The 20351-nt window shown below is 41.3% G+C and overlaps 1 protein-coding gene across 2 annotated transcripts in view; it reads right to left on the bottom strand.

Annotated features, from left to right (window-relative positions):
* LOC135540078 (immunoglobulin superfamily member 21-like) overlaps positions 1-20351 on the bottom strand; it is a 297701-nt gene that overhangs the window by 17431 nt on the left and 259919 nt on the right. For both annotated transcript variants that reach the window (XM_064966417.1, XM_064966418.1), the window contains exon 5: positions 10702-10817. In XM_064966417.1, the coding sequence (XP_064822489.1) occupies positions 10702-10817 (116 nt within the window). The remainder of the gene's footprint in view (positions 1-10701; positions 10818-20351) is intronic.

The raw sequence follows: 20351 nt of genomic DNA, 5'->3' as shown, positions 1-20351 counted from the left end.
AGACCATCATTGTGGATGTCTATATAATCCCAGTACTTTATGTTACTACTCAATAATTCAGGATCATTCATACACATACAGTGGGGTCCAGAATTATTGGATCCCTTGATAAAGATGAGACAAAAATGTATACATATAATGAGCTATATTGTATGCTATTTTTTTTTACATTATATTCTGAGGAAGAGATTTTGTAAAACAAATCTATTGAAAAAAGACTGGGGTCAAAATTATTGGCACCCCTGTTTTCAATAGTCTCGCACCCTCCACTTGCGAGGATAACGACATTCTAAAATGTTTTATGAGATTGGAGAACACGTTTGGAAGGCTCTTAGACCATTCCTCCATACACAATCTTTCCAGATCCTTGATATCCTTCCACTTATGGACTGCCCTCTTCAAAACAAACAAAATGTTGATTTTGTGGTCGAATAACCATTTCTTTGTGGATTTTGATTAATGCTTGGGATAATTCTCTTGCTGGAAGATCCATCTATTTTTTGCTTATCTTTATTAAGGGTGCCAATGAATATGGACCCCACTGTATATAAATGATAGTGAGTACTTTCTGGAAGATAGAACACTTTAAAAGTAGGTTAAATCATTGAATAGTAATTAGTCAGTATTGTATTGGTTTACTATGCATAATTTACAATGGGAAGAATACCGTTTGTTACATTTCATGGATTATGAAATCCTCTCACATTAAGACAACAATACACTGATCAATTGAATTTTCCTTTGAATTTGTGAATATACTTTCGGTAAAATCAATTGAAATTGACATCCTGATATTCATCCTGATAGTCAAACTGATCAATTTACCTGAAATACCTGAAATACCTGATCCTCCGTTTTCACCAGGCTTAAAGGGGCAGCCAGAAGTTGCTATGTCCATTGATTATTGAAGACTATAACCTATAAATACCTCATGAGCCCATCAGAACTCAAAATATAAGATTGTTTTTCTCCAATGTTTGTAAACAACGTAAATGTAAACAAACACTATAGAGCATCAAAACTATCACATTTCTCCAGCCCCATCCCTTAGCTTTATTTTTTTGTTATTGCCACTTTAATCAGCATAGTAGAGGCAATTAAAGCCCATTGTAATAGAGATGTCTTTAGGCTGGCTACTTCTTTTGGTGTCTGCATATGAGTCTTGCTGCTGGCTGTAATTTAGACAGTGGGCAGTGGTAGCTGTGTTGTAATGAGAAGCTATTTGTGGTTTTCAGTGGTCTTTATGCATGGTCCTTTATAGTGGAATAAAGTGATTATCAATCACGCCTCTGTTCTACATCCCCAAATGCATCAGGGTCCAATGTGTTCAGACAATAGAGCCAGAGCACACACCACCAGCTCCATTCGGATTCGAGAGAGCTTCGACAAACAAACAAAGATGTAATTCTGAACGCCCGCCCAAGCACAATGCCTTGGTGTTAGCGAAATTAAGCTGGTGCGGCACGAGGTAGGCTCTGCAATCCGCCTGTGAATAGACAGTGATGAAAAGCACCTGCACTTCAGATACTGCCAGCCTTAACCCCTTCGCCCTAGCACCTTGGTTCCAAAGCTCATTTGGAAGCGTAACAATAACCCTTTCTCTTCCCCCAATGGCCCAAATACACCTTAATGTTGACACAATCAGAGGGACAAGGCAGTACATGGTGACAGTGTGACTCAGAGAGAGAGAAAGAGAGAGAGAGAGAGAAAGAGAGAGAGAGATAGAGAGAAAGAGAGAGAGAGAGAGAGAGGAGAGAGAGAGGGAGGGAAAGACGGAGAAAGAGAGAGATTAAACAATAGTAGCTACGACTTAATCATCTCTCATAATTAGCTGTCATTATCCTTCCTCTTTTCAATCAGTAGTTACTTGTGCTCTGAGGATGCTGTAATGCCTGTCACAAGATAACTATTAATGCTATATGATAGCCTAATCAAAAGTATCTAAAATTGAAGATGATACACTTTTTACAGTACCTAGCGAAGCAACAACACTCTTGTTGCTTGTATAGTTTCTTCAAAGCTGACAAATGAATCTTTCTGGTGAATAACTGGTGAAAGAAAGGAATGGACGTTCACAACCCAGTGCACAGCTCTTGTATGACATGGCAGCCATTGATTACACTTACAAGCGAACCTAAAAAACTCCCACCCAGAAACAAATGATGGCTGATCACGTAAGCTGCAATGTGAAAGTCTGTATGGTAACCAAAACACTGTTGACCTCTGTTAAATGGTGCATGTATAAACACACAACATGCATTGATAAAGACTTAGAAAAGCATTTAAGACTAGGAAAATAGCAAACAGAGCCCAAAACAGCTCATTTTGTAACAAGCTCCCAGGCAACAGCACTGACAAAGAGCAAATGCGTTTCATCAAAAGGCAGAATGGCGTTTGAAGTTGCATTCACAAAACCCAGGCCAATACAGTAGTGCTGCTGGAGCAGATCCTTATACAGCTAATAATGGGGTTTCATAATACCATAACTTCAAGTAACAACAATTAATGACATAACGAGAATACAATTCCATTATGCTCTATACTTTGGTTAATGACATGTTACAAATAAAGACTACTGGTTGATGAATCACTATGTAGTATGTTGTATACGTATTTGCAACTAAAAAGTCTGCAAACATGGGATTTACTATGCTGGCGAGTGTCTCTTGAAATAAATCCAAAACGATTTCTTCTGACTTAACTTTTTATTAAATTAATGTTGTCCTCCACTGGTTAAGGACCACAGCACTATATCTCCAAGGAGATGAAAAAGAGAAATGTGCAGGATTGGGGAGTCATAAAATATATCTGTAGAACAATGTCAGAATTTGTTTACTGGGTTTAGATTTAGTCCTACAGCACTGGGCAACCCTGGCAGGGTGATTAGCTCTCCACAGAGGCATTAAAACTTCTTCTGGAGTCAACAAAAGTACTGTATCCTCTAATATTTAGAATCATAGCATGGTCAAGTTACAAACACAGACACACTTTCATTCAGTACTTCATGTAAATATATAGTTACTTGTTCCATTTCCTTGGAGACAACTCTCCTTGTCAACCAGTTTCTTAATCATACATCTAAACTGCCCACTCCGACCACTCAATCTTCATCCAGAAAGGTTGCTTCTTTTGTTACCTCACGTAACCTAACATGAATTTAATGCTCAAACCTCTAAGTGTTTTTGAACTGAGTCCCTGATCGTGCTGGTTTAGTAATAATTTATTTTTTTAAATCAAATCAAATGTATTTATATAGCTCTTCTTCCATCAGCTAATATCTAAAAGTTCTGTACAGAAACCCAGCCTAAAACCCCAAACAGCAAGCAATGCAGATGTAGGAATTAGCCTAGCTAGCTATGTAGCTTCTCTCAGTTTGATGCAGTCAAGACAGGTACTACCTAATCATATTGGATGAAAAATAATCTAGTTTTGGCAGCTATTATTCTACTATAGCGTGAGTCGGCACGGTTGGTTGCTATCTCTCGTCTCTCCCTCCTCCTTGTTTCCCATTCTTTCTCACTCGCTCACACTCACCAAAGCCTACACACACAGCACGGTCCCTGCTAGAGCGTCACCTCTCTGTACCTCCAGTCCCTCACGCTTTATCAGCTCCGGTTCATAAAGTAGTTTATAGAATTTACTTTTCTGCTGCTTCCCTTGCTCGGCTCAGATCGTGTCTAGCTGTCCTCGCATCCATTAGGAACGATTATCTATACTTAAAAAATGTATTCATGCACATCGGGTCTGGATGAGAAAGCCCCAGGTCTATTTCTTGAAAGCCTCTAGTGTGCGGCGGCTAGATGTACAAGTATAAATGCTGGACAGGACACTAGTCTATCGCAGGGCCATCACCACAATCTGTCTCCTTATGTGACATGTACCCTCTATATTACCTTCTATATGTATTTAGACAGAAGATTACAGTCTGACCAAATCCACTCGTAGAATCATCAGTGATTTGATGATTCATAAAACTCCTGACCAGATCCACTGACACCCATCTTTGAAACCAAATGACTACCCCACTGCATGAGTTGATTCTCTGCATGACCAGAGCTACTCAGGGAGTCTAATGGAAAGACTACAGGCATACATATATTTGGAGAGATGGTCTTTCAGATCTATCTCATTTCCTCCTTCAAGGTTAGGAGAGAAGTCCAGCAGAGCAGGACTGTAATGACTTAAAACCAGCTGTGGGATCATTATAGCAGAGTGTCAGGCAGGCCATGGAACGCACTCATGGGGCTTTATATAGGTGGTCAGTCAGTACCTGAGAGACGGAAATCATGTTCACCTTGTATTCACCTCTCACTGGGTTCATAATTAAATGATTAATGGCCCAGTGGGGACGAACAGCGAGTGGCGCCACTCAAGCAGTGTTCGTAGGCTCATAGGCCAGAAGACAGAGAAGCATGTGGCTTCAGCTATCTCTACTACCTTGTCTGCTATCTCAAAAGGTTTAGGGAATAGCAGGGTGTCTAATGGAAATTCCTGGTACAATCATTACTAATTAGTCACTTTGTGATAAGATTAATGATCCAAACTCTGTCCGCCCGTATGTCCATGTTTGATTTTTGTTTTAAATAGTCTCTATAATGACTACATTGCCTGGTTTATTTATATAAATTATGATTCACAAGTCAAACTTTTCCATAGAAAATAATCTCTTCAATCATCCCCTTCTACAACTACACAGAACAAAAATATATACATGTAAAGTGTTTGTCCCATGTTCTATGAGCTGAAATAAAACATCCCAGAAATGTTCCATATGCACAAAAAGCTTATTTCTCTCAAATGTTGTGCAGAAATGTGTTTAAATCCCTGTAAGTGAGCATTTCTCCTTCATCAAGATAATCCATCCACCTAACAGGTGTGACTTATCAAGAAGCTGATTAAACAGCATGATCATTACACAGGTGATCAGGTGACCCATTGAAATTAGGCGATCTCAGTGGAGAAATATTGTCAAGAAAAAAAAGGAAGAAGGGACGTAACACGGTGTGTACATTAATACAAATGAGTGCAGTGAATGAAGTAATTGCAGAAACTTCTGAAGTGAAGAAGTAGATGAATATTCAGAAAATTAAGGAATATAAGGAAACTGAACAATTAACTGTGAAAATGGCAACCATTGGTCGAGTACCAGAGTTTGAGGCTACAAAAGAGGATTTTGATTCCAATTTGGAGCGTTTTGAGCGTTGGCTGGCTGCAAATGAAATCAAAGATGGAAAGAAAGCAGACGTATTTCTCAGTGTTTTGGGTCCAACTGAGTATGGATTGCTGAAAGGTCTCATTGAACCAATGAAAGCAGTGGAGTTGAACTATGCAGAACTGACTGAAACTCTTTCAAGGTATTTCAAGCCTAAGCCAATTCTCATTGCAGAACGTTTCAGATTTTACCAACGTCACCAGAGTCAAGGGGAAACCGTGGCTGACTACATCCTTGCTTTGAAAAGGCTGGCAAGTACATGTGAGTTTGCACAATTTCTTGATGATGCTCTCCGAGACAAGTTTGTATGTGGTCTCACAGGTGAAGCATATCACAGAAGGCTCCTGTCAGAGAAGGACCTGACCTTTAAGAAAGCCTGTGATATAGCACTTGGACTCGAGCTTGCCCACAGGGATACTATTGAGCTATCGGGACATGCAGAACGTCAGAAAGGTGTTCACAAGGTCAGTGATGCACGTGGTGAAAAAAGCTCACAAAAGTCACACTTCTTTCAGTCCCGTCCTCAAGGTTACACAAGAACAAAGCAGCCCACATCTCAAAGGTCTAAGCCAAGTTGCTACAGATGTGGGGGAGATAATCATCAGCACAGTGAATGTCGATTCCAAAAGGAAAAGTGCCACAATTGTGGAAAGGTTGGACATTTACAGAGAGTGTGTAAAGCCTCGAAACGCACAGCAGGAGCGCACAAAGTGTCAGACGCAGCACAAGACGAGGAAGGTACAACTGAATCAGTATTGGAACTGTTCACAGTGTACACAGCTCAACAACTAAAAGATGGAATCTATCTCAACATGGAGTTTGCGGGAAAACCAGTAAAAATGCAGCTGGACACCGGAGCGTCTGTATCCCTGGTTCCAGAGAGACTCTACAAAGAAAAACTAAAAGAGTGCCTTCTTCAGCCAGCGTCCATCCGCCTTTCTTCATACACTATTCCTGTGTTAGGGCAGATTCAGGTACCAGTCCGGTATGAGGGGAAGGAGTGGACGCTACCGCTTGTCATTGTTAAAGGAGAAAAATCAGCCTTGCTAGGCAGAAACTGGCCACAAAAGATCAAGTTGAACTGGGGAGAAATCTTCAGTCTGAAAAATGACAAACCAGTGAGTCAGGCTACACTCACTAACATGCTGGAGAAGCACAAAGAACTTTTCAAAGATGGCTACGGTGAAATACAAAACTTCACAGCAAAAGTCAGAGTGCAAGAAGGAACCAAGCCTATCTTTCACAAACCACGTCCAGTTCCCTATGCTCTTAAGGAAGCAGTAGAGAAGGAATTGGACCGCCTACAGAAGAATAACATAATCACGAAAGTAGCGAGGAGCGACTGGGCCGCTCCGATTGTTGTAGTCCCAAAGAAAGACAAGACCGTCAGAATGTGCGGTGACTACAAGGTCACAGTAAATCACTGCATACTACCAGAGGAATATCCACTACCAAACGCTGAAGATCTGTTTGCCACTCTGGCTGGTGGGAAGGTTTTCAGTAAGCTGGACCTGGCATTCGCTTATCAGCAAATGAAGCTGGATCCGGAGTCAGAACAGTATCTGATCATCAATACACACAAGGGGCTATTCAGATTCAATCGGTTGGCCTATGGAATCTCGACAGCTCCAGTGATATTCCAACAAACAATGGATCAGATCTTGGACGGTATAGACCATGTTGTGTGCTTCATGGACGACATCCTCGTGTCAGCACCAACCATTGGAGAGCACCCTGTAGTGCTGGACAAAGTGATGTCAAGACTGGAGAAATACGGAGTGAGAATGAAACGCAGCAAGTGTGAGTTCCTCCAGGACTCAGTGGAGTATCTCGGATACAAGATTGATGCACAAGGCCTGCACCCAACCAACAGCAAGGTGGAAGCAATCGTTAACGCACCAGCACCCACAAATATCTCAGAGCTGAGGTCATTTTTGGGGCTCCTGAACTATTACGGAAAGTTTGTGGCAAACTTGTCCACATTGTTGCATCCATTTCACCAACTGCTGCAGGCCGATACAAAGTGGAATTGGTCCCCACAATGCGAAGAAGCATTCAAGACCTGTAAACAGCGTCTGCTAAAGAGCAAGTGGCTTGCCCACTATAACACAGAGATGAAGCTGAGACTCGCGTGTGATGCATCTCCATACGGAGTAGGAGCCGTCATCTCACATGTTCACATGCATTTGCATCACGGACTCTATCTGACCTGCATGAGGGACATCCAGGGATCACTCGAATGAAAGCACTCGCTCGCAGTTATCTGTGGTGGCCTGGACTGGATCAGGACATTCAACAGCATGTAGGCCACTGTTCACCTTGTGAAGCTGTTCGCAACAAGCCTGCTGCTGCACTTCTTCATCCATGGTCCTGGGCTGCTACACCTTGGGAACGCATCCATGTGGATTACGCCGAAATTGACAAGCAACATTTCCTTGTTGTCGTCGATGTCCATTCCAAGTGGATGGAAGTGTTCCCTACTCAACTGACCACAGCTGAGAAGACCATCAATCTTCTCAGACACCTGTTTGCATCCTTTGGACTAGTCAAGGAGCTCGTATCGGACAATGCCCTCCAGTTCACCTCAAACGATTTTGAAATGTTTCTCAAGAACAACGGAGTAAGGCACATCCTGTCACCACCTTACCATCCGGCACCAAACGGAGCAGTGGAGAGTGCCGTGCAAACCTTTAAGAAGGCCTGGACTAGACTCGAGGTTCAGTCTGTGCCCATCCACCAAAGGCTTCCCCGGTTCCTGTTTACTTACCGTAACACACCACACACAGTAACGGAATGTACACCAGCTGAACTGTTTCTGAAACGCCAACCACGTACCCGCCTGACATTGTTGAAACCAGACTTGTCAAGCACTGTGGCAAAGCACCAGCTACAGCAGAAGAAAGCTCATGACAGACACTCAAAAACTGTCAGAGAATTCAAAGAGGAAGAGAGAGTGATGGTACGTGATTTCAGACACCCCAAGAGCCTGTGGAACTCAGGTGTGATCTTGCAACGCAGAGGACCTTTGACTTACCAAGTCCAAATTGGTCATCGCCAGGTCAACGTTCATGTGGATCATCTGCTACGGTCCAACGCCCCAGCAGAAACATGCCGAGAGAACAGGAACAATAACGACCCCCAGGACTATTCTCCTGACTGTGGACGTACGGGAGAGACAGAGCCTGACCTTCCACCCGAACCTGGCCCACCACAGGAAGCCCAGGAGGAGCGGAGATATCCTATTCGACAGCGAAGGGCACCTCAAAAGCTTGACCTGTGAGTTGAGCTGGTTAAGGAGGTAACGGACAGCAAAACAAACACTTTAATATGTCTTAGATAAAAGGAAAGAAAAAGGACATTACCTGGGTTAGTTATTAGGACACAAACTCCATCTTTGGGGCAGAATAATCCCCTGGATTTGTGCTGGGCTCTGAAAAGTCTGCTTCAACCCAGTAGTTGAAAAATGTTTAAGAATGCATTGTTCAGATATTGAATTAGTAGTTACCTAACATATTTACCTTGTTCTCTAGGAGTTAAACACTATGGGGGAGGATTGTAGTATCTGGGATCTACATCTGTTAATATTAGTTACTGTGCTGTTACTAAGCAGTAATGCATTTCGGCAGTGTTACGTTATTACACCTAATAGGAAATGCACATGCGCACTGGAATGCCGAGAACTGTAGAGCTCGAGGGGTTTTTGACTAAACGAAAACTAACTGTACTCCCGTCTCCTGCCTGGTCATTTCTCCACAACACAAATATTACAGTAACCATGCCAGCCCAGGACCTCCACATCCAGCTTCTTTGTCTGAGACCAGCCACCCGGACAGCTGATGAAACTGTGGGTTTGCACAACCAAAGAATTTCTGCACAAACTGTCTCAGGGAAGCTCATCTGCATGCTCATCATCCTCACCAGGGTCTTGACCTGACTGCAGTTCGGCGTCGTAACTGACTTCAGTGGGCAAATACTCACCTTCGATGGCCACTTGCACACTGGAGAAGTGTGCTCTTCATGGATGAATCCCCGTTTCAACTGTACCTGGCAAATGGCAGACAGCGTGTATGGCATCGTGTGGGCGAGCAGTTTGCTGTTGTCAATATTGTGAACCGAGTGCCCCATGGTGGAAGTGGGGTTATGGTATGGGCAGGCATACGCTACGGACAACGAACACAATTGCATTTTATCGATGGCAATATGCACAGAGATAACATGATGAGATACTGAGGGCCATTGTTGTGCCACTCATCACCTCATGTTTCCACATGATAATGGCCTGCATACTCACCAGACATGTTAATAAATGCTCTGAATGGACGTGAACAACAGCGTGTTTCATTTCCCGCCAATATCCATCAACTTCACACAGCAATTGAAGAGGAGTGGGACAACATTCCACAGGCCACAATCAACAGCCTGATAAATTCTATGTGAAGGAGATGTGTCACGCTGCATGAGGCAAATGGTGTTCATACCAGATACTGACTGGTTTTCTGATCCACGCTCCTGCCTTTTTTAAAGGGATCTGTGGACAACAGATGCATATCTGTATTCCCAGTCATGTTAAATCCATAGATTAGGGACTAATAAATTCATTTCAACTAACTGATTTCCTTATATGAACTGTAACTCGGTAAAATCTTTGAAATTGTTGGCATGTTGCGTTAACATTTTTGTTGAGTGTACTTTATCTCCTATTTTTTCAACAATACCTTTCAGAAAACAATGAACAATTATGTCCAAGTCTTTATACCACAAAATACAGCAGTGGGCTAGTTGTAGAAGGGGATGATTGAAGAGATGTTTTATACATGCAGTGGACTAGTTGTAGAAGGGGATGATTGAAGAGATTATTTATACATGCCTTGGGCTAGTTGTAGAAGGGGATGATTGAAGAGATTATTTATACATGCAGTGGACTAGTTGTAGAAGGGGATGATTGAAGAGATTATTTATACATGCCGTGGGCTAGTTGTAGAAGGGGATGATTGAAGAGATTATTTATACATGCAGTGGGCTAGTTGTAGAAGGGGATGATTGAAGAGATTATTTATACATGCAGTGGGCTAGTTGTAGAAGGGGATGATTGAAGAGATTATTTATACATGCAGTGGGCTAGTTGTAGAAGGGGATGATTGAAGAGATTATTTATACATGCAGTGGGCTAGTTGTAGAAGGGGATGATTGAAGAGATTATTTATACATGCCGTAGGCTAGTTGTAGAAGGGGATGATTGAAGAGATTATTTATACATGCAGTGGGCTAGTTGTAGAAGGGGATGATTGAAGAGATTATTTATACATGCCGTAGGCTAGTTGTAGAAGGGGATGAATGAAGAGATTATTTATATTTATACATGCAGTGGGCTACACATGACTGGAACCTTTCATGTGTACATTAAATATTGTTAACAGCGTGAGTTGTCCTATATACTGGACTGTATATGCACTGAACAGCATGTTCATGTGCATAAATGTATGACTCACCGAAGGGGCAGGTTTGCCTCCCTTTGCAGTGCACAGTAGAGTGAAGTTCTGGGCCTGGTACCGGCTGAATGGAGCTGGACAGTTCTCTGCCGTAACTGAGATGTTGTTTGGAGGAGCTTTGGAAAGAGAAAGGGACAGGTTAGGCAACAACACATGACAGCTAAAAATGTACTAAAAATGACTAATTATACGACTATTATAAACGTTAAACTCATTATCCTTGACACTGTGTGCTCAGGATTGTTTGTGTCATAAAGCAGGGCTGTTGGCCAGGGCCCTATGCTGTGTTCAGGATCCCCTGGGTTTCATGCCAGTCTAATGGGGCTGGTTAAAAATATGGAGCAGAGCTCATGCATATCATACAGTATTAGCAGCCCATTGCCTGGCTCTCTCAAGGGAAACCTGCAAGCATGTCACAGAAATATGAAAACATGTGAGCACCACTTTACAGCAGAGAAGAGCAATGGGAGTTAAGCTAAGTGAACAGGAAATATAGCCCCTTCACATAAATTCAGATGCTTAACATGCAATCCATGTTACACTACACTAGCGCTGGTCTTTTGAAAGCAAATTCCTCAAACAGCGGTCCCTCACTGAATGTGTAGATCAATAATAAAACCATCAAGGGAGATATAGGAGTGGATGACCAGGAGTGTGAAAAGAGGGTGAGTTGAATAAATGGATGAACAATATGAAAATGCAGATGGCGGTCACAGTGACAACATCAGTTGAGGAGGATGAAAGATAGAAAAAAGTGTTGACATCTAAATTCCTTGCTACTCTGAATGTTTCAGACTTTCCCAGTTGCTGCATCCTCAAGGCTGGCATTAGATATTCTGCCTGCTATATTATCACATGAAACATTTCCTGTGAATTTGCCTTCACACCCGGCATAGAGGAAGCAGAATATGTCTGGTCCGTTTGGCTTCTCTGAGCCTTTATAGGAAAGAAAAACAGTGTGTGAAACCAGGAGAAGGGGTTAAACGAGAGCCCAGTGGGAGTTCCACCATGAATCTCTCAATTGACAAGACGCGCTTAAAAATATCCTACATCAGCGATACTGGCCTGGGAATAGAGCCGTTTCATGTGTAACTTTTATATCTAAATCTATTTGGGGGGTTTCAAGCAGACATGCCAAAGCGATTAATTGATTAAAACGAAGGGGGGAAAATGTCTGATGGCCTGAGCGCCTTCTTGTTTCCACACCTCTTAATTGCTTATTGATGGGGGACGTATGGCTGAAAACTAACCTTAGAACACTCCATTAGCTGTCTAACAGAGGTCTGTCTGAAACGGGTATGATTAGCTCTCAGAGGCATCACAGGCCCAGACGGCTCGAGCTCAGAGCCTTACGTTAAATGTACAGCAGCGAAACTGTTATCCACTGCCAGAGCACCATTGACTTCACCAAAGCAAAAGGCTGCATTGCATTACAGAATGATATTTGAGAAAAACTGGTAATTAACATGCTTTGTTCAATGAGATGCAAAGCCAGTAGTCTACTTGGCAAGTCTCTGCCTCTGACAACTTTTTAAATTGAGAGCAGGAAGTTTATTAGATGTTAGATGTGATATTGGCCTTACATACTCTATTTCATTACATTCCTATGTTTTTTGCACCATTTGTGGAACATTATGAATTCACACTTTGTATAATGAATTTTCATCATTTCACCACCTCATCAGTTCTGGCGTAATTGTTAACCTTTTTCTGCATTTCACAATTCCTAAGCACACCTTCTGTTTTCAGAATGAAACTGGGATTCTCTAATGCATGGTAGAATATTTACTTCATGTAAAAAGATGTGGCATGTGCAAAATCCATAGCAGCTAAGTTTCCTCGGCACACGTAAACATTGATTAACTGATTTCATACAAAAAAACTACATCCCTGTGTAAGAAATTGTGTAAGAAAATTGCGTTGTGTAAGAAAAATCCTTGACACTTTGAAGAGGATGTCAATGTCTTTGACAGCTTCTTCTCTGTAAAGCGTCATATTCAATTGCTATGCAGTGACACGAGCTGCATTACTTTGTATCTGTACATCCTGACTTCTACAGCCTCCGTAGCCATCTCTATCACTGCATTACATACAAAGGCAAAGCCGGGAAGGACATATTTGAGACTACGTTTGAGAGGAGGCCTGGGAGGAGAATCAAAAGACGGAGGCTCTCAAGTCCAAGATATTCATCTTATCAAACACTACATTTGAAAGTGTTTGTATGGTAAAACTCTGCTCTGCATTCAATTGCTCCGCCAAGGCCAGCCTTCAAAGATGCAGCCCTTTCTCCTACATCTATACACTAAAGAAATCTAAAATTAAAGTGGAAACCATTTATTTTCCTTTCTCAGTCAGCTCAACTACAGAACAGTTCATACCACTAACAGTCCAAGCCCCCCTCTCCCTCCTCCCTCTTGCTCTACACCCTCAAGCACCATTACCCTGCTCTCTTTTAAAAAAATAACAGCAAATTGGATTGGAGAGTGTGTAGAGCAGAACCACATTTAACAGAGCTCACTGGGGACTTCTCTCCCAGGCCTGATAATTAAGGGAATTAGTGCTCTGGAGACAGTTGTGTGAACAAGGCAGCATCCCAACATCTCCTTTTACTCAGCGCACAGGTCTCAAGGGTTTGGGGGAGAAAGGACAAAAGGAGAAGGTCCCTAGGTCATTCTTGGCTCCTTTTCACTGAAAGTAATTTTGTAATAACTATTTAATGGAATTGTACTTTTTAGTCATGTGCTCAAGAGTAATCAGTCCAAATAATCAGTCCCAGAGTAATCAGTCCAAATGTCTGCATGACCTTTCATTTGTTTCAGTCTGCCAAGAGATTGTTAGAGGCATTGTCCTACGTGTCTTGATCAAAATCATATTCAGATTACCTTTTTGACAAATCAACCTCAACAGCTCTCTGTCATTGATGGTGATGATCTACTTGTCAGCATATAGGGCATTCTGACTCCAAGTAGCAGCCTGAATATTGTATCATTATGTGATTAAACATGATCTATTATTGACACTGAATTTTGAGTAGATCATCATTTTGTCTCCACATTCCATAGCATGTCCCAAGTTTCCATATAATTGAATTTAAGTAACATACAAGTGGCAAGTGGCAATTGATGCTAAAATGCAACCCTTGCGTAAAGCTATTATTGTAGACTTAGAAACTTTTTCTTTTAATTCCTCTGAAGATTTAATATGGATACATGCACATTACTCATACCTGCTAATAAATCATGCATGTATGTCACAGAGAGATTTGCAGGTGATTTGAGAGATCTAGGTGAACCCTAAATGGAGGGGAAGCGCTTCATTCCCCCGTGCCACAGACCATGCTTCTACTGCTGGTCTACAGAACAGACTGCAATAGGAACATTGAGCTGTGCTTGCAGGTTTAAATATAACACCACCATGAAAAGGAACAGAGGGAGGAGTGAGACATACAAAGACAATGTACAATATTAATTTGATGATGAATTTTCAGTGGGAACAACCCACCGGAATGAAAACACTTTCGACCCCAAAAGAAAGGCTGCATCCATTATTAATTTAGCAAACTGACACAACGTAATACTTGCATCTGGTGTCAGACCTTCCTCTGACACAAAAACGAGGTAAGGCATACAGAAAAAATAAATATCTCTATACTTTCACACAGATTCAGAGATAACATTCTTAACACTTTGAGTCAAAGGGAAGGCAAAAATACTCATATTCCATTCCATATACATGTTACAATGTGTCTCTATAGAAATACATTTATTCTCACAGCACCGTGTGTGGGGGAGCCGCTTAGATGGTGAAAGCATCACTATAGCAGACAATGAAGCATAGACAGGAGTTCATGTTACAGGTAATTGGCTATTGTAACCGATCAACAAACAGCAAAAGCTATTTTCTAATAACTGACACTAGTTCTTTACATGGCACCTACTATTCACTTAAGATCTAAGAAAACTCATGTAGTGTAGTCTGCCTCCACACCGACAGTCACTCTCTCAATGTGAAAGCACAATGTAGCCTAGATAGAGTGGGGCTAAGTGAGTCAATGACAGGAGACGACTTTGCCAAACTGCTTGCTTACAGAAGTTTGAGAAGTCGCCCACTTGGAAGGGATACGATTGAAGGCAGAAGATGGAAGGCAGCCTAAAAAACAATCAAAGCCAAGTCCTCTCTAGGGGGTAAGAGACACGTTGAAATAAGTGCTGGCGAGAGGCTCTAAGACCTAAGACTGCTCCTTTGAAAGCAGTACCAGGAGATAAAAGACACTGAAATGCTTTTTAATCACTTTTCCATTGTGCTTTCAGCATTTACATTTACCCCCCGTCCCTTTCATTTTCATTCATCATTACTGGGCTGTCAGCTCTTATCGCGTTGTCCCACCGCTAACCAAACAGGAACAAGGAGCAGGAGGAAGGGGATGAGGGACTCCTTCAACTCTGGTGACTGTCAGGAAGAGGATGACACACAGACAAAAGCTTGTGTCACTTTGAACAAGTTCCTCAGTTAGAAAGTCCATTAATCAAACCAAACGCGGCTGAAAATGCAGCATGCACACATACATAGTAGCTTCTGAGTGCATGTGTGCATATGGTTTCATAGATATTCATTGCTGTCAGCCTGGTCCTACCTGCTGTCTGCAGTGTTTGGACATATCGTGGTGGCGATGTCTCTGTCAGAGAAAGAAAGCTCTATAGACTTATTATAATTTTTTTTATCCATTGTTTCTTAAATATGCCACCTTGGACTGATTAGTCTTAGCCCTTCAGAGCAAAACTTTCCAAAGTTTCCCCCCAAAAATGTGCAGAAACTTTTACAAAGGAAGGCTTTCTTTCACTAGGGAGCGATTTGCGCATTTAAGCTCAATTGAGAGATGCTCTGTTTTCTCCCTCTGGTCCCATACGATAGGCAATAAGATATGTCATGGCTGTGTATAGCTTTACTGTCACTCCACTCTCCCGTGCCTGCAGCTCTCCGAGGGTAAAAACCAGCCATGGACTTAGAGCCCTGTGCATATAATGAGGACATGGGGGACATAAGAGAGGATTTCTCTAGCACGGCTCTAAGGCTGGGTTCAGTAGGGACAAAAGGGAAAGGTTTTTTGGTGTAAAGCGTAGAGTGGGAGATGGGCCCCCACTACCCGGCACAGTGTCAGTAATGCTTTGACTGGCACCCTCATCCCTAAAGTCTATTTTCCTTTTCGGGTGGGGAGGGTTGGAGGAAGCTATGCAATCTGCTTTGACTTGGCCCCCATTTACCTCTGGCCCAGTCCCCTTCTCTTGTGGGTAATTTACAGGGCCCAGGCCTGCCGGCTCCTTTAGGGCTCCCTGGTGCCTGGTGTGTCACAGACAAATTGGTTGATCAGTGTGATTGTAATGCCTGGTTCAGATGCTTTCTTTATGACACCTAATTTACCGACCAAGCAGGGAAAAATGGGGCCATAAAGTTATACGAGGCCAAAGAGATTCAGACGAGGCAGTGGAGTATCCATCATTTAATTCTCCACCATTGGCCCCTGACCATATGAGCAATCTCTAAAGAAGTATTTGAAAGAGTCTACATCAAATGCCCTCAGCTAGACAGCCACAAGCTCCCCAACTGTCGGCAAGTAGTATACACAGCCTTCGAGGACAGACAGGCCGAGGAATTCATATTTCAAACTGACAATGCCTGGGGGTTTGATGGGGAACAGACATGAACTCATAACAATGACAGATGGATGACCATGCAACCAACCATTTGGCACACCACATCATTTCAACATAGAAATTGGGTGATAAGTTGATCAATGAGATTCAACCTTTATTCACCTATTAAAAAAGTCAGCCAGAAGTTTGTTGAATTCCCAATATGTTATTACCATTTGAAAGCACAACAAAGTTCAAATGGGAATACAATGTCAGATATTTTGTATTTATACCACGGTAGCCCCCTTCTTCTCAATTTCCGCCTAAAGACATACCCTAATCTAACTGCCTGTAGCTCAGGCCCAGAAGCAAGGATATGCATATTCTTGGTATCATTTGAAAGGAAACACTCTGAATTTTGTGGAAATGTGAATTGAATGTAGGAGAATATAACACAATAGATCTGGTAGAAGAAAATACATGGAAATAAACACACGTTTTCTGTTTTTATTGTTGCTGCATCATCTTTCAAATGACTAAGAACAGCCAAACATACAGATAGTATGCTGAGGATGATTTGAATGAAGAACATAAGATGGCAACAATAGCTGAGCAAAGTTTTAGACAGATAACTTCAGAAATGAGCGAGCTACATGACATTGAGCATGAAGTCACCCAGGTATCCCACACAAATGTACCCAAATGTACCCAAGTGGCCGAATTGGTACAGTGATACATTTTGAAGGAAAGAATTATATACAAAATACATAAATGCTATTCTAACACACACACCCCAAAAATATATATAAAACATATTTAAAAAATAAAATAACAAGGGTAACTATTTACATATTTTCTATTTACAATATTGTGAAGACCCTCAGTCCTCTACACAATATTGTGCTGCTGTTGCCATGGCCCATAGCAGTCTCTTTCTGCTGTAAAGCAGAGGCTTACTAAACAGGTGGTGCAGGTGATGGGGCATTTCCTGTGACAAAGGGCACAACGACGTCTCCCTACTGTGCCCTTTTTGCCCTGAGGCACATGCCTGCAGATATGAATCTGGGCAGGTGAACACCACTGGTTGGAGCAGAAGGGACAGAGGTAGAGGGGACAGAAGGTGCTACAGTGGACTTGCTGTAGCTAGCAAGCTCCTGGATGAGCAGCTCCCTGAAGGCTAGCTGTGAGATGGTGGGCTGTCCACAGCTCTTGGCCATTTCCTTCTGGAGGATGAAGGCATTCACCATAGCAATGTCAATGAAATGATAGACAAATGTCTTGTACCATTTCATGGTCTTGTGGAGAACATTGTAGTATCCTATCAATTTATTTTATAATTTGGGTAACATCTGTATATCTAGACTTTGTTTTCGCTTTTCCTGATTTATTCGCCATAATTTAAATATATAGAATTGCTGAAAATGCTCATCTATGTACTGCTATGCGTAACACTCGTGGCTCCGTCAAGTAGGATTATCAATGGGGAATGAACCTCCTTTACGCCAGAGTTTACAACAAAGGCTGGTCTTCGAAAGTATAACCATTACATATTGCCGTTTACCTCAGCTCATTGGCTATCTTCCAAGCTAGATTTCAAGATGAGCAGTGGTCATTGGGCCATAATACAGTCAATCGAAGATAGACCACTCCTACCATTGGTGAGCAATGAGGTCATTGATTGGTGTCTTCAAATCGGTTTGTTTCGGGCAATACGTCCCAGGAAAAGAGCCACCAAGTGTGATTGTGTTACTACCAAACAGAGGATTGCAATGAAACCAACCATGACTGGATAAACGTGTGTTTAGTGTGTGTATTTACCATGAATGTTTCATCCAAAGTTGAATGAGACGGGAATCACGACGCAAGCGTTTTACAAATGTTTCATGTTAGGCTATAAAAATGGATTTTATCAAACAAAACTAACATTCACTGTGGAGCTAGGACAATTGGCATTGCCAACGAGGAATATTTTCAAAGGTAAGAGATTTATTTTATTGTTATTTCTGACTTTTGTGATGCTAATGCTTGGTTGGAAAATGCTAGTAATACTTTTGTTAGCTGGGTGCTCTCCTCAGACAATCGCATGGTTTGCTTTTGACGTAAAGCCTTCTTGAAATCTGACACAGCGGCTGGATTAATAAGATGTTAAGCTTTGAAATGATGTAAGACACATGTATTTACAAGAAATGTTAATATTACAAATGGTGTATTTAGAATTTTAGCGCTCTGCAATTTCACTGGCTGTTGGCCAGGTGGGACGCTACCGTCCCACTGGTGCCAGAGAGGTGTTATCACTGTGCTTCATCCAATAGCACAATCAAATGACCAGGATTGCAGTTGAGATTATTGTGTAAATACATAGTGCAAGTGAGCAATGCTGTTCGACATTCTGCACAGATTATTATAAGAAATTGTGAAGATTTTTGTGAAGCTCTCCACCGACCTGTGATATTTGCATGCTATCTTGAACATGCACTCTTTCTATGATGACATTAGAATACGTGTATAGTCACTGTAGGGTAACCTGTGGCCATGGATGTGTTACCCATTTTAAGGTTGAATAAATACTGTGACATTAGTTTGTAAAATAGTCTTAACTTTAGGCTAAAAGTAATATTAAATTGTGTTTGGTTAGTAATGCAACCAAATACCAACATAGAAAGTATATCTAGTGGTTTGATTATTTCATCTGAGCCACTGGTTTAATACTATTCTTTAACTATTATTTTTGGGTTAGTTGGATGCATGAATCCAACATATAATATGTTAACTTGTCGACAAGTTAAAAGGCTATTTACTGTATTGCAAAATTAATGTTAAATTGTGTTTGGTTGTCAACACAACCAAATATCAACATTTGAAGGAAATATTGTATATTTTGTGCCCCTAACTTAGTCTGGCTTTAATTCCAGTTTGTCTACGAAGTAAAAATAAAGATGTTGGATTCACGTCTCCAGCTCAACCAATAATCAAAGTTAAAGAATAGGACTTAATCTAATCAAACATTAAATGCACTTTAAAGTAAATATACTGTATTTGATTTAGTCCTATTCTTTAACTTTGATTCTGGGTTGAGATGGAGAAGTGGATCCAACATATAATGATTGACTTGAAGAATACATTTGAAATAAACCAAAGCTTGAAATCCTAGGCCGATTTGTACTGTCCATTTTTAGTTTAATCCTGGAATAAATTGAAACAATATCTCTTGATGACTTTGCAAATGCTATATTGATTCAATCTCTTCATTCAAACACTCAATCATGGACACTCTTACTGACAGTTGTGGCTCTTCTGTGTGATGTATTGTTGTCTCTACCTTCTTGCCCTTTGTAATGTTGTCTGTGCCCAATAATGTTTGTACCATATTTTGTGCTGCTACCATGTTGTTGCTATGTTGTGTTGCTACCATGCTGTGTTCTTAAGTGTTGCTGCCTTGCTATGTTGTTGTCTTAGGTATCTCTTTTATGTAATGTTGTGTTGTCTCTCTTGTTGTGATGTGTGCTTTGTCCTATATTTATATTGTATTTATTTAAAAATTGTAATCCCAGGCCCCCGTCCCTGCAGGAGGTCTTTTGCCTTTTGGTAGGCCGTCATTGTAAATAAGAATTTGTTCTTAACTGACTTGCCTAGTTAAATAAAGGTAAAAAATAATAACAAATATAGGCCTAAATAGTATAATTGATGGCATATGACTTATAGAGTATGGTTATATTTAATTTGTTCTGTTGGAATGACTTTGATAGCAACAGTGACTATATTTAGTCATTAAGAGATCTCTCAATAATCATTCTAACAATAGCACATTGGTAGTAGTCAGTGACAAATATCAAAGCTATGCTGGGCTTGGAACCCTGGATGGGAGACCAAATGAATAGCAGTTAGATCAACTCTCCAGTAGGAGGTGCTGCCCAGCCCTGTTTTTTTCTAGTAGCGGATATAACGTTAAAGATCTGACTTTGTTTCAAAGGTAAAAAATGAACATATTTTATACAAGGTTTGTCTATGTTGAAAATTAGT

This window comes from Oncorhynchus masou, chromosome 5 (assembly GCF_036934945.1).
Source record: "Oncorhynchus masou masou isolate Uvic2021 chromosome 5, UVic_Omas_1.1, whole genome shotgun sequence".
Taxonomy (NCBI): domain Eukaryota; kingdom Metazoa; phylum Chordata; class Actinopteri; order Salmoniformes; family Salmonidae; genus Oncorhynchus; species Oncorhynchus masou.
This window is presented reverse-complemented; position numbering and strand designations above follow the sequence as displayed.